General features: G+C 53.1%; 1 protein-coding gene across 1 annotated transcript; it reads right to left on the bottom strand.

Annotated features, from left to right (window-relative positions):
* Nucleotides 1-1,682: 1,682 nt before the first annotated feature.
* Nucleotides 1,683-13,935, bottom strand: LOC103189426 (epsin-2-like). The gene is made up of 11 exons (XM_042344921.1): nt 13,869-13,935; nt 10,277-10,835; nt 6,640-6,876; nt 6,068-6,228; nt 5,268-5,330; nt 4,711-4,812; nt 4,297-4,462; nt 3,769-3,897; nt 3,193-3,303; nt 2,593-2,838; nt 1,683-1,984 (listed from the first exon to the last, which is right to left on the bottom strand). Exons 2-11 carry the CDS (start codon nt 10,632-10,634, stop codon nt 1,683-1,685), a joined length of 1,875 nt encoding a protein of 624 aa, XP_042200855.1. The 5' UTR covers nt 10,635-10,835; nt 13,869-13,935.
* Between the last annotated feature and the right edge of the window lie 948 nt (nt 13,936-14,883).

The raw sequence follows: 14,883 nt of genomic DNA, 5'->3' as shown, positions 1-14,883 counted from the left end.
CCACACACACACGACGACGACTTGCATTTACACAGCACCCCTCGCGCACGCTGGCATCCCAGAGGGCTTAACACTCACTTACACTTAACACACAAAGATGCACACGCGCACAAACTCACTCACACACACGCGGGGGGGGGGGGGGGGGGGGGGAAGGGGGTTGATTAAAAAAAAGCCCCTCTGGGGATAATGGTGGAGTAGAGTGGCAGATTCCAAGCAATTCAGCCAGTAAACATTAACACTAAAAAAAACTTGTAAACTCATGTGTAGTAGTGTCTGGTAAAAACATAAATACAGCTTACAACACTTTGCGTGGTTTACCCGAACTATATATATATTTTTTTTTAAAAAAACACTCTATTTTAATACTGAAATCAGAGACTGAAAGACGAGTCCACAGTAAGTTAATAACAACAATAATCCTCGCATTTGATACAGCGCCTGATCACGTCTTCGAGACGTCTCAAAAGCGCTTCACAGGATATACTGTAAAGTGAATTGACTGTATGTTTTGCGGGCGAAACGCGGCAGCCAACTGCGCACACACGTTGCTGAGATAGGGTAGTGTGTACTACACTGATTGCTCGGCAGCCCACGGCGTTCCCTTTATCACGAGTACCTTAAATTCTTTCGGGATAGTGAGAGACATACCTTTTTGTTCCTAAACACAATATATATATATATTATGAGATTTCACAGCTTGGTAGAAAGCACGGTGATGTCAAGCCACACGTACACAAAGAACTGGGAGTGGATTCAGGATGAGATGTAATGCCTGGACCAATAATAATCCTCGCATTTGATGCAGCGCCTTATCACGTCGTTGAGACGTCTCAAAGCGCTTCACAGGATACACTGTAAAGTGGAGTGACTGTGTGTTACGTGGGTGAAGCTCAGCAGCCAAGTGCGCACAGCAGTGTCCCCACAACAGTCGTGGCATGAATGACCAAACTAATATTATTTTGTTGGAAGAGATTATTACCCCCACAAGAGAGATCCGCCAATCGACTCACAACCAGGTCCTCTCACTCGTGAGGTGTGTGCGCTAACCACTACACTACGGGAACTCCGGTATGATTTGCTCTCCCGTTTTCCTCACCTCTACAACTCTAGGTGGTTCAGAACTGGGCTAAAAAGCGGCTCAGGGCAGCGATGACATGGGGGGGAATCCTCTAACGTGATAGTCGGAGAGGGCTGCTCAACAAAAACAAACCTACGTGGTGCTGGGAGCGTGGGGAGGGCGGGTGGGGAGGGGTGGGGGAGTTTCGGGGGAGTTTCGGGGGGGGGGGCAGAAAGCGAAGAGGAAGAGAAGGATGCACAAGAAACAGGGACATTTTATACCACAATGAGGCCACATCACAACCACAGTCGCTTTCAGAGATCCTTACACACCCCCAACCCCAAACCTTCACGGGAACAAACAGATCTGTGCCTTGTTTGCTGTTGCCTTGCCCTTTCTATTCTCTCTCTCTCTCTCTGCCCCCACCCCTTCCCCTCCCCGTCTACCTCCCACCCCCAGCCCCCACCAACACCAAGCTGCGCCGTCACGAGGGGAGAGCTGTGGGTGAGGCTCGTGGTGGGGGGCGGGGGGTTTGGGCTAAATCCCGGACGGCAAAACAGAAGACTCCATCGTCGCTGAGTTTAGGTTTGGACGTGAGTTGAATCGGCCCCGGGTTTGGGCATCATAATAAAAAGGGATTGGTGGACCTGGGAGGCGGTCCTGTGGGAGGGGGTGGGGTCACCATGGCCACATAGGCGGGGCCTGTCATGGCAGAGCTCAGCGGCATTGGCATCACCGGCCCACCCACCACCTGGGCCCCGCCCACCATCATCGGGCCCCCGCCCCCCGGCACCCCCGCAAAGGGGGCGGGGCTGGCACTGACCGGAGCCACCGGCCCGAACGGGGTCTGGGACACGGGCCCACCACAGGCGGGTACCGCGGGCTGCGAGCTGTGGAACGGGTTGGCTGTGGCGGCCGACACACCTGCGGGAGAGAGAGAGAGAGAGGGGGGGGAGAGGGAGAGAGGGGGTGGGGGGGGGGAACAGGGAGCGAGGGAGGGAGAGGAGGGGGAGGGAGAGGAGGGGGAGAGAGATGGTGGGGAGAGAGGGCGAGAGGGATGGGGGGGGAAGAGGGAGTACGGTTAGGAGCGGAGGGGGAGAGAGAGGGCGAGAGGGAGAGGGGGATAGAAGAGGAAGGGGGTTGGGGGGGGGGAGAGAGAGAGGGGGAAAAAAAGAGAGAAAGTGAGAGAGATGCAAACCCACTGAGCTTGGCACTATATAAAGATTATTGCTGTAACAAATACAGACGAGCTAACCCTCGGGCAGGAGGAAGTGGACAGGTCTTCGGGCTTTGGCCGTGGGAATCACAAGAGAACGGCACGAACCGATAAAGCAAACCGACTCTCCTTCCCAAACCTCACCCTCTCTCCCATTCCCTCCCGCCACCCCCTTCCCTCCCTCCCTCTCCTTCCCTCTCTCCTTCCGCCCACCCTCGCACCCCTTTGCCCCCTCCCCGTTTCCCCCTCGCCGCCACCACCACCGGCTGCTAACCCACACCCCATCTCCCCCCCGAACACCAAACGTTCCGCTCACCCTGTGCGAGGAAGGGGTTAGTGTTGAGGTTGGGCTGTGGGGTGCGGGTGACCAGGGTGTCCAGGTTGACGAGCGAGGCGTTGGGCCCGAGGAAAGCTTCGGGGTTTTTGTGTGCGGCCAAGGCCGGCTGGTGTTTAGGGGTGGGCTCCACGCTGCTGGACATGCGGGACATGTCAAACATGTCGGGGCTGGCAGTGCGGCCGGGCGGAGTGGTCAGCCCATCGGATAACGCCTCAAATCTGCCACCTGCGGAGTCCAGAGTCACAGTAAACAATCAGCCTCTTACCTAACCCTAACGCCATCGGTCACCCTCCTGCCCTCGCTTTCCCTGCCCTGCGCCTTGCCTCTTCGTCAACCGCGCCATCTGATCACCCTCCTAACCAACCCCCCCCCACTGCCTGAAAACCTCCTCATCCCAATCCCCAGTTTGGATCCAAATCCCTGACTGTCCCATCGCCTCGGGACGTTCTCCTGACGTGAGAGGCACCGTGGAAATGTCATTTATTGTTGTTGTTGTTGTTGAGACCTTCAGGGATAAACTTCCCCTCGGCAAGCGCGGAGCTCTGGCCGAACCAGGACTTGTTAAGAGTCAAAACTCACCTGCTCCCTGACCCTCCGGCTTCTTCGGGGAGCCTCTCAAAGCGCTGAACGCTGAGAAGTCATCTGTCACCGTGGTGTCCGTCGCGCTGAACAATTGGAAAGGAGAGGCCACTGTGAAGAGGAAGGGAGAGAGAGAGAGAGAGATTGGTCCCCAGCTCCCTTCAACACCCCTCAAGCACAGCACAATAACAACCCTTGCATTTGATAAAGCGCCCTATCACGTCTTTGAGACATCTCGCAAAGCGCCTCGCGGGATACCTGGTAAAGTGGAGTGACTGTGTGTTTTGTGGGCGAAACGCGGCCGACAGTTGCGCACAGCGGCGTCCCCCACAAACAGACGTGGATTGAGTGAATTTTTTTTATTACCCCCGGAAAGTGATCTGCCAATCAACAACCAGGTTCCTGCACACCGCGAGGTAAACAGGCGTGTGTGTGTGTGTGTGTGTGTGTGTGTGTGGGTGTATGGAGTAAAGGAACTTGTCTAACTTTTTGGGAATCGAACCCGGTTCCTCTTGCTTGCGAGACGAGTGCTCTAACCACTGAGCTACAGGACTCCACTTCAACGAGAAACAGTACCTGAGGTGGGAGAGGCCGGGGCCCAGGGATCTCTACTGGGGGCTGGTGTCACCGAGGCCCAGGGGTCGGTGGTCTTCTGTTGGGGTTCGGCTCCCCATGGGTCAGAGGCGGCGGCCAGCCTGGAGCCTGCTGCGAGAGGGCGGGAGAACAAGGCTTGTGACTTGGGACAAACACGACAACAATAACTCACTCCTTCGTGTAGGCCAACGCCTCAGAGTGACTATATTTTGTGGGTGAAACACGGCAGCCATTGAGTGACCAATTTTTTTTTTTGGGGGGGGGGGGAGGACTTATTACCCCCGCAAAGTGATTCGCCAATCAACTAACTGTCCGGTTCCTTACTTACTACTAGGTAAGCAGAGGCATGCGAGTATGTGGAATAAGGAAACTTGTCTGTCCGGGAATCGAACCCAGGTCCTCTCGCTTGCGAGGCGAGTGCTCTAACCACCCAAGCCACGTCTGCTACACGTCAACTGACTGAGTCGCTGGGAACCACCCAACACCCTGCACTACGCCGGGACGATTTACCCATTTGCTTCCAAGGGTCGGAGGTGGGGGCCGGACCGGACACGGCAGCCCAGGGGTCAGGCTTGGCGGCCGGAGCTGCTGCTGCTGATGGGAAGGGCGTTCCCCAGGGGTCGGCTTTCTGTGTCAGGGCAGACGGCGAGGAGTCCGTCAGGTCCAGCAGAGAAGGCTGTGGAAAGGAGCAGACAGTGCACTGTGATGGATCTCGCCATAGTGACGCACAAAATAACAATAATCCCTGCATTTGATACAGCGCTGGATCGCGTCGCCGCGACGTCTCAAAGCGCTTCACAGGAGAGTCTACAAAGTGGATTGACTGTATGTTCTGCGGCAGCCAATTGCGCACAGCAGTGACCCACAACACACAGCCATGGATTGAGCGATCACATTCCCTGTGAGGCCAGTTCCCGGCTTTACCTCCGCTCCCTGAGGCTCGGCTGTGGATATCTGTAGTTTTTGTCGGCTTTCCTCCATCGCCAGCTGCAGCCGTAAGTCATCTCCCCGGCGTCGCCTGTCCCCCTGCGCATAGCAACATATGGCGTAAAACATCGGTCCTCTCTCCTTTCCCCACCACCCCTCCCACACTTTCCCCTCCCTCCCTTGACAGACACTGCAACTCAGTGCCCTTCACATACACGCATCTCAGAGCGCTTAATAGTGGTGTAGTACAACACCGAGCAGGGTGTGTGGGGGGGCGGGCGGGGGGGGGGGTTCGGGGAAGCGGGTGACTGTCAGTGGGTTGGTCTTCAGGTGAGAGATGGGCAAAGGAGAGGGAAAGGCGGAGGGAGGGATTGAGGTAGCGTAGACTGTGAGCTCACGTCCGGACGTGGGTCTTGAACCCAGAAAAAAAAACAAGCGTGATCAATCTTTCTTCCGGGCTCAGTTGCGGAGAGGTTGGAAAGCCCGTCAGTCATCCGCCTCTGTCCTGTGAGCGCGGAGTTTACTCTCTCAATCCAGGTAATGGTCAGCCTTACCTGCACACCCAGTGTCAACGCGACACTCCTCTGCTGGCTGGTAGTGGGGGCACCTTTGAAAATCTGTGTGGGGGAAAGCGAGAGAGAGAGCGAGTGTGTGCGCTCTGGTTACACTGGGCAGCCACCATTCTGGGGTCAAACGCTTTGTGTGGCCACGTCGTAAAGAGGCCGAGCCGTTAAGTGAAGTGTAATACGAAGCACTGATCCACAAAGAGTCGTCGTTGGCCTTAACCAACTTGAGGAGAAGTTTCTGATAGGATACGAGGGACAGAACAGTTTCCCCGAAAGCGGGCAGCGTCCCACTGACTGACGTGACACCCGGTCAGTTACGTGGAGCCCCGTAGAGTAGTGGTTAGAACACTCGCCTCGCAAGCGAGAGGACTCAGGTTCGATACCCGGCCGGGACAGGCGAGACGTTGGGCAAGTTTCCTTACTCCACACACACACCTCTGTTTACCCAGCAGTAGGTTGGTTGTTAATTGATTGAGGGATTGCTTCCTGGGGGTAAAAAAATCCCTTAACAAAATAATAATTAGGTCACTCAATCGACGACTGTTTGTGGGATACTGCTGTGTGCAATTGGCTGCCAAGTTTCACCCACAAAACACAAGTCACTCCACTTTACAATGTATTCTGTGAAGCGCTTTGAGACACATCAACAACATGATAAGGCGCTGTATCAAATCTAAGGATTATTAGTATTATTATTATTTTGCGTCTATTTTCTCTCTTCTCAAACATGCACCGCGTCCTGATGGGACAGGGACAGGGAATGTGGACGGGGAGGCAGACAAACCCACCAGCTCCCTGGGCAAGCCCTCGATATTGCCCCCTCCTCGGGCGGGCACCTGATCGGCCTCCTCGCGGCTCATGGCTAGCGCCAACTGTAGCTGCAGCTCCTCCTCCCCGCTCGTCTGCGGCCTCGTCTGCTCCAGCTCCGAGGAGATCTTCGGGGAAGTCGCTGGCGAGAGGGAAACAGTGCGGTAATCATAATCAGAGCAACACAATCCTCGCCACATCTAGCGTCTTCATCTCCCCAGAATCAGGCCGTTACAGCACCGCAAGAGGCCGGGGGGAGGGGAGGTGGCCGGCGAAGAGGAAGGTCTTCAGATGCAGCCTGAAGATGGGGAAGGAAGGGGCAAGGCAGAGGGATAGAGGAAAAGTGATCCAGAGTTGCAGGGCGTAGTGGCTAAAAGCATAGCCCCCCCCCCACCCAATGGTGGAACGGAGGGCACGAGGAACGTGCAGGAGGCCAGAGCCAGCCGAACGGATTGTGGGTTGCGAGTAAGCGGGTCGGGACGGGTAGGGAGATGCCAGGGAGTGAAGGGATTTTAAAAATCAACGCGTTCGAAAACGTCCCGGGCGCACTTACAGCCGTGGTAGGAGGCCGGCGAGCCGCCCACTTTGCCGCACTCGTCTGACTGGCTGGTGGACAGGTTGGGGTGGCTGGAACCCCGGCCAAACATGATCTGGTTGTTGCTGCCGACCGCTGTGGTCACGCTGGACATCCGCTCCTTCGTCTTGAGCGCGTGGCTGCGCTCCACACGCAACCTCTCGTCATCTTTCAGCAGGGCGATCAGCTGCTTGGACTTCTCCCTCACGTTGATGCCTGCTCAGGGAAGAAAGAACAATAATAATAATAAATAATAATGCACGCATCTGATAGGCGCCCGGCCCCCGGCAGCCAAGTAAAAATAATTTGGTTATGATCCACGACTCTTTGTGGGGACGCTGCTGTGCGCAATTGGTCGCCGCGTTTCGCCCACAAAACATACAGTTAACTAACTTGACGGTGTATTTTGAGACATCTCAGAGACACAATAAAGCTGCCCCGTCACACCATTGGTTTACTGTGACCGCGGTCACTCGACAAAGGACGTGGTCAACTATAGACCTGGAGATGTAGGCCACAGAACCTCGAGATAAAGAGGGCTTCAGCCTTCAATAGAGACTGTGAAAACCGCTGACACAACAGAAACTAAATTGTTGTTTTCTGCCACCGAGAAGCTGTCACTTGCGTGTCTGAGGCGGCTGACAATAAAACAAGGCGAAGCTAATCCTGGGGAAGAGAGGCACCGCACCTCAACAAGAATTCCGAGGAAAATCAACTCACCGACAGACAGGGATGTGCGGCAAGATCGACCACAGGACAACCCAGCCAGGTTAAACAGGTAGCTTCATGTACCAACCACCACGGCCTTGAGATCACACACCTCTCTCTCTCTCTCTCTCTCTCTCTGCCTGCTTTCGCTGCAAATGTCTCTCTCGAACTCAAGTAAACTTCCCGATAACCCAGCACTTAACAGTCAAAACTCATCCAATGTTCCCACACTCCACATCCGATAATAATCAGCTGTAGGATCCATCGTGGCGCTACGAGATGCTAACCTGCCCGACAGGCACCATCTGTCTATATAAATGCAAGTTGTTGTTGGTTGATTTCCCCGCCCCCTTCAACAGGAAGAAGCTAGTTCCCGTGAGTGGTGAGTCAGTCATTTCAGGGCATAAATGTAAGATAGTCACCGAAATAAAAGGAAGTGTCATTTTTATTCATACAAAGGATAGTTATTAGGACACAGAATACCGAGGAAACCAAAAACGGAGTCTGAAACAGAATCCGTAACAGATTTTTAAAAGGGAATTGGACTAATATTTTAAAAAGAAAAATACAAAGGGGTGCATCTGCGTGTGTGGGGCGGGGGAGGGGGAGGGGGAGTGTGTGCGTGTGTGTGCGGTGGGGGTGGGAGGAGAGCAAAGAAGTGGAAGTGAATGGAGAGCTCTTTCACAGAGAGGCGCAAAGGCTGAGAGGCCTCCTTCTGTGCTGTGAAATTCTACGAAATATGTTTTGGTAGTCTCCCTTCCTCTCCCCTCCTCCCCGCACTGGTTCTTTGGGCGAGACTCAGTAGCTAGTCAGACATTTCCTGATATGGATGATGCGGTGTGTTCAGACAGACCAACAAGACAGGGCTGCTAGATCTCAGCACAGTTTCACTCACACAGCTCGTAATTTCTTTTTATAAAGATTCTGAAGCATTGGTGTGAGTCGCCAACACCAAAACAAAGCTTATGCAGATGATCGGTGACCGCTGTGGTCACTGGCCTCACCACCATTGCTGACCTGATACTTGTACCTCCCAATCACCAGCAAGAGTGGAGTAGCTCAGCATTTAGCACACTCGCCTTGTAAGCGAGAGGATCCGGGTTCGATTCCCGGGCGGGATGAAATGTTGGGCAAGTTTCCTTACTCCATACACACGCCTCTGTTTATCTAACAAGTAGGAACCCGGTGGTTATTCGACTGGCGGATTGCTTTTTCACGCGTGATAATCCGTTCCAAAATAATGATAATTTGGTCACTCAATCCACGACTGATTGTGGGACACTGCTGTGCGCAATCGGCTGCCACCTTTCGCCCACAAAGTACAGTCAATTCACTTTACAGTATATTCTGTGAAGCGCTTTGAGACGTCTCGAAGACGTGATAAGGCGCTGTATCAAATGCCAGGATTATTAATATTGTGAGAACACTTTTATTTGCCCTCAGTCTTAAAATCTCAGGCTCTTAAAAGTCGGGCTGCTAATACGACACCATTTATTTCTGACGCGTCTTCCTCTAACTGATCAGACCAGAACTTTGTAAGCAACCACACCCACCACAGGCATCCACGATTCTCTCTACAGCAAGTTAAAATTGACACCGCGTCTCTTGTGAAGAAACGTCTCGAAGTGCACGACAGAACGGGTTTAATTAGAACTGAACGGTGTTAAGCACACCCTTTTTTAAAATCTTTTAACAGTAGGAAATCATGGGTCCAATCGACAACTCTTCTGATCTGAAAAAGTTCTAACAATCTAAAGATGGTAGTCGAATTTTTTTTTATTGTTTTGGTTGCTCCTCAAAGCACCGAAGTCCGATTAAAACGTGGCACCTCGTCCCAAGTGGTCACTCTGTGTGAGCCCAGCCACAAGCGCTCAGCAAAAAATTTGATCATGATGGCCTCAATCTTTTCTTCAACCCGTATCCCCTCACCCACATTCTCTATGCCCGTCTGTAGGGCTCTGAACTCCAGCAATTAGGACTTTCCAGCCGTTGAGAATAGCCCCAATCTTTATCGGTCGATAATCAAAACTTGTGTACTTTTTTTTCCTCTTCACCAGAAACTGCGGGGATTTTTTCAGGCATGGACACCTTTGAGACCTGCTAAATGTTTTCACGCTCTTAAAGAGATATTTGTAGATCAAAAACTAAGTAGGTGTCAAGCCTGGCTGAATTGGCACCCCTCCCTCCCTCAGAACTATAACTTGGTGGGTTCCAGCCCTAAGTCAGGATCACTGAGCTCACAGTCCAGTGCAATACTGGGAGAGTGCTGCACTGTCAGAGAAACTATCCTTCAGATCAGACTTTAAAATCTGAGCTCCCATCTGGAGAGGATGTTAAAGATCTCACAATGCGATTAAAAACAGAGAGAAGAGAGCTTTGCCCCAGTCTCCTGGTTAACAGCAATCTCAATAAATCAGATATGGTATCTTGTTCTGCACCAAATTAACTGCCGCGTTTGAATACAGAAACACAGTCACTACACTTTTTCAAATAATAATAATCCTTGCATTTGATATAGCGCCTTATCAAGTCTTCAAGATGTCTCAAAGTGCTTCACAGAATACATTGTAAAGTGAATCGACTGTAAAGGGAAAGATTATTCTCCACAGAAAAGCGATCTGCCAATCGATTAACAACCGGCTCCTACCTGCTGTTAGGTAAACAGGGGTGTGTGTGCATGGAGTAAGGAAACTTGGCCAATATTTCACCTGGTCCTGCCCGGGAATCGAACCCAGGTCCTCTCGCTTGGAGGCGAGTGCTCTAACCACTCTGCTACAGGACTCCACAATATCTCGGGTTACAGTATGTAGTTTGGGATACAACGATGTCAAGCGACAGCCAGGATGGTGGAAGGTGAACTAGATGGACCTTAGTTCTTCCTTCACCTAGCAAATTCTTACGTTCTTACCCTGATCCCTTCCGTCCCTGTCGATGTACTGAAAGTCCTTGAGTGTCTGGATGGCAAAGATGTTCTCCTTGCACTGTTGGGCCACGCGTTCCGAACCCGTCTTGATCAGGTAGTCCATGAGCATCAGGGCTTTGTACACGTGTCGCCAGTTCTTGCCGTGGTCGTTCAGCCGCTTCCAGATCATGCTCATGATCTCGGAGAATGCCACCACGTTGTATGTCAGGTCCGAGATCTCGGCCATCAGTGAGCTGGAGGGCCCCCAGGGATCATTGGAGGTGGCCTCCCGCACTTTGATCTCGGCCTCCGAGTAATTGTTCACAATGTTTTTCATCTGTCGCCGAAGCGATGAGGACGTCATGATGCCTTTTCCTTAAGGGATCCTCCTCGTTGGTCAGAGCATCGAACCGGCAACTATTTCCCCCCGAGGAAAGTGCTCTTTTATCGTCCTCCTCGCTCGGTCAAGCTACATGTTGCCTCGACGGTGCGGTTTTTGTCACGCGGCTGCTCTCCTCTGCTCTGACCAGAGTTCCTCCGCCGCCGCATGATGTGCGGTCACTGCCTGTAACAAGAACGTCACTGACAGGTTAGCACGGCTGCAGTTTTGCTCAACTTCTCCATCCAAAAACAACAAGCTCCAGCCCCAAAACATAACCCTGCCCACCCCGGACCCGAGCACTGTCATTGCCTATCCTCTCTGTCTCCTACACAAGTCACACCGCTTTACAGGATGTACCAAAGCGCTTTGAGACGTTTGTGACCACATGATAAGGTTCTATCAAATGCAAGCATTATTATTATTATTATTGCACAGCTCAAGCCAAGCCGAATGCAAAAGTCAGTCAGAACTCTTTAGGATTCAGACCTAAATATATTCAACACTGCAGCCCTCACGTTTAGACACACTGGGCTTTCCTGGGTCTCATTCTGTGCCTCCACAAGTCATAAAGCGAGTGCAACTCTGGCTTTTTTTCTCGCCTCAATCGACCGATAATAGTAGCCAGAAGAGACACTTGAATATCAGGCGTCTTTGCTCTTGCCATTTTTGGGGGGTTTGGCCACAAATACAGTCAATTCACTTTAGAGAAAGCTTGTGAAGTACTCCAAGATGACTTAAGCATTACAGTCCAATCACTATGTCAAAGGCGAGGATTATTTTCTCTCCAGTTCAGCGACTGTTATTTGAGTTACTCCGCCAGAAAACTCACATTCTTTTCATTGAAGCCAACTCCATTCACACAACATGGAGAATGGTGTTGAGCCGAGGTGTGGCTTCATATTGAAACGCTGGTTAGATTAGAGCGAGGGTACCCCGAGTCAGGAAGGTGCCATTTTGAGAGTGCCCTTCACTCAGCCAAATACTAAGTCACAGCAGCTTGAAATGTTGCATCAAAATGTCTCACAGAGAGCTGCAACACTGCCAATATCAGTGCCTCTGTGTGAGGCATTCTACAGTGCGATTAAAATAAACATAGCTGCCTTCATTCTCTTCTCAGTGAGAAACAGATATATGACTTATCCTTGGAAAATGGACATCTCAAAGGGAACCTTGTAGAGGAGTAGACAGTATAAGGTGCTAAAAGGGATTGAGAAAGTAAATCCAAGCAGCAGCTTCAGATATGACAAGGCAGCAGAACATATTGGCACAGGTTAAGGTATGTGAAGGGCAAATTTAGGGCACCAGAAATTATCTCTTTACACAGCGGGTACTTAATGACTTGAACAGGTTATTGGGACACGATGCTCAGGCCAGGATGCTGCTGTTAACCCTGCAAGCCAAAGCCCTAGCAGATATTGTGATCCTGGATGGACAAGCAGCAGGAAGCTTGTCAGGCAATGCTCCCAATGACAAACTATGCGGTTTTAGCTGGTTAGACCCTAGCATTTATCACGAAGCAAACTCTGGGGTCATCCTTGGCTCTCGCCAACCTGTGCCTAATAATCTCCAGGAATAGGTAAGCAGGATGTGTCTCTACAGTGAAAGAGTGCACATTCCAGATTTTGCAGGTGGGATGCGTGGAACTCTCAGGTTAGTTTAGATTAAGTTTAAGTATCATGATTTATCGTCGACTTACGGCTCAAGCCATCATCTGAAACCTTACGAGTGACTAACATCCCACAACCTTTCCTAAGGCAGTGCAATTCATGCAAGTTACTGGCAACATTTTTTAGACAGCAAATTGAAACTTCAGTTTAGTCAAGGCATTTACGTCAGCCTGGATGAGTTGGCAGCCCTCTCATCTGTGAGTCAGACCCACATCGAGACTTTGAGCTCAGTCTAGGCTGACACTCCAGTGCAATGGGGAGGAGGGGGGGAAGCGCCTCATTAACAAAGATGCTATCCTTCGGATGAGACATTAAACCGAGCTCCCCGCCTGCGCCTTGTTCAGGCAGACGTTAAAGATCCGCTGTGGTGCTGTCGGGAAGAGAAGCGAGTTTCTCTCTCTCCCTGTGTACTGGTCCTAAAATCCCTCAAGATAAAAATAGCTATTCGCTTTCTTGCTGATTGCGGGGGACATCGCTGCGTGTAAACTGGCTGCTGCCTTTGCCTACAACACATAACCACTGCACTTCAGTCTGAAATCCTGTGAAGCGCCTTCGAGACATCCTCCCGAAGTGACGAGGCTCTGCGTCAAATACCCAAGCCTTACCATCACATCGAAAAGACAATCACTCGGGTTTACAGAGCGCCCTTCACCCGGGAGCGTTTAACCGAGGCAAAGCGCACACCTGAGCGGGGGACTGAGGCGCTGCAATTATTTATCGCTCTCCTTAAAATCGGCCAAACGCAGAAATGGAAAAGCACAGTTGGGAGGGAGGGAGGAGGGATCCAAACACCGGGCAAAAACACCACGAAAACAGGGCGGCGGATTCCTCGGGGAGCAACCGCTTCTGGAGGCCGCGCCGATCGAAGACAACCCCTTAAACAAAAAGTCCTAATAAGAACAATAATAATTATGGGACAACTCGATCCACGACCCTACACGTGGGGGGGGGGGGGGGGTCCGTCGCTGTGCGTCATCGGCTGTTGCGTTCCGCCCACGAGATACGGTCCCACACGGTCGACGCGCGACGCCCTCGAAGCGCTCTGCGCCGCCTCAAAGACGCGATAAGGTTTCTGCCTCAAAGTGCCTCTCTCCGAGGGCTTGTCCTTGAGATGGTTCGGGGGAGGGAGGGAGGGAGGGGGGGGGGTCCCTGCACCGAAGGGGTGGCTGCTGTTTCCTGTTGGGGTGGGTGGGGATTTAAAGGCAGTCACATCGGTGACATCGGCGGCCACTTGGACGTGACAAGGCCGCACGGGGCAAGTCAAGTCCGCCCATCGATCCCCTGAGGGGAGAGGGCCTCGAATTGCCACCCCGCTCCCTTCCCTTCCCCCCTCGCCGACTCCGGCCTGAGCTCGCAGGAAAGCCCGAGGCCTGAGGCCTTCCCGGGGGCGGGCGAGGGGGTGAGGCGGAAGGAGAGCGACCGTCGCTCCCCTGCGCGTCTCCGCGGCGCCGAACGTGACGGAAACGGCGGGGCCCGGCCCGGTTTGGCGGTTTCCTCGCTGAATGAACCGTTTACCGTTCGACAACCGTTGACCCACTCACCGCCTTACCTTCCCGCTCGCCCGGCAGGCCTCGACTGTCAATCAAACCGCTCGCTCTCGCCCCACCCACTTCCCCACCCCCCCGTGCGTCCTTACGTCAGCGCGCACCGCCGCCGAAGGCGGGACTAACGCCGACTCGATGACCAATCCGCGTCGCGGTCCCACTTGACGGACAGCCTCGCCGATCAATGGCGAGGCGGGGGTGGGACTCCGCCCTTGACGGGGCTGTCAATCAAACGCCTCCACCCACACACCCCGCCTTGCCCACCCTTCGCTGCATGATCGTGGTGGGAGGCGGGACTTAGCTCGATCGTAGCCAATCTGATCGCGCGTCTCCCTTTGATTGACAGCCTCTCTGTCCTACCAGCTTCCGCTTGATTAACGGTCGCCGCACGAGACGCGCCTTTGGGGGCGGGTGGGGGGGGCGGGGGCTCAGCGACCGTTGGAGGGGGGAGGAGGCGGGACACAGATTTTTGGCCAATCAGCTGCAGGATATCCGGGTGTTACGCAGGATTGACAGCTCACTCCACCAATCAGCTTCGAGGGCTGAGGTGTTCAGTTGACAGTTCGATGGCCTGACTGGACTGACTGTCCAGGTTGGCGTTGACCAGATGGACACCAATGAAGGGGCCACACGGTGACCAGAGCATCTTCCCCCTTCACTCCCCTCCATCCCCCGAGGAGGCGAGGGTGGTCGGACTCCCTCCGAGGCTCACGGTCCAACGGTGTGACCCGAGTCCAAATCCATGGCCGACAGCAATGGTTGTTGTTGTTGTTGACACCCACAGAAATGGGCAGAAATGGTCTTGAAGAGGCCATTAGGCCCCACCGTCCCTCTCGGAAAGAGCTCCGCCCAGTCAAATCTGTCCCGTTCCTGTCCCATCTGCCCTCTCTTTCTTTTCCCCCCACCGTTCCCCGTTGGTCTTTTCGAAAAGCTCTGGTGGTTTTTCTGTGGGAAATTGACAAGTGCGGCAGGTCAGTCACTACACTTGGCGGTCGAGCCTGTGAAGCGCTTCGAGACGTC

This window comes from Callorhinchus milii, unplaced genomic scaffold, assembly GCF_018977255.1.
Source record: "Callorhinchus milii isolate IMCB2004 unplaced genomic scaffold, IMCB_Cmil_1.0 Scaffold31, whole genome shotgun sequence".
NCBI classification, from domain to species: Eukaryota; Metazoa; Chordata; class Chondrichthyes; order Chimaeriformes; family Callorhinchidae; genus Callorhinchus; species Callorhinchus milii.
Note: the sequence above shows the minus strand (reverse complement) of the source record. Positions and strands in the feature narration are given on the sequence as shown.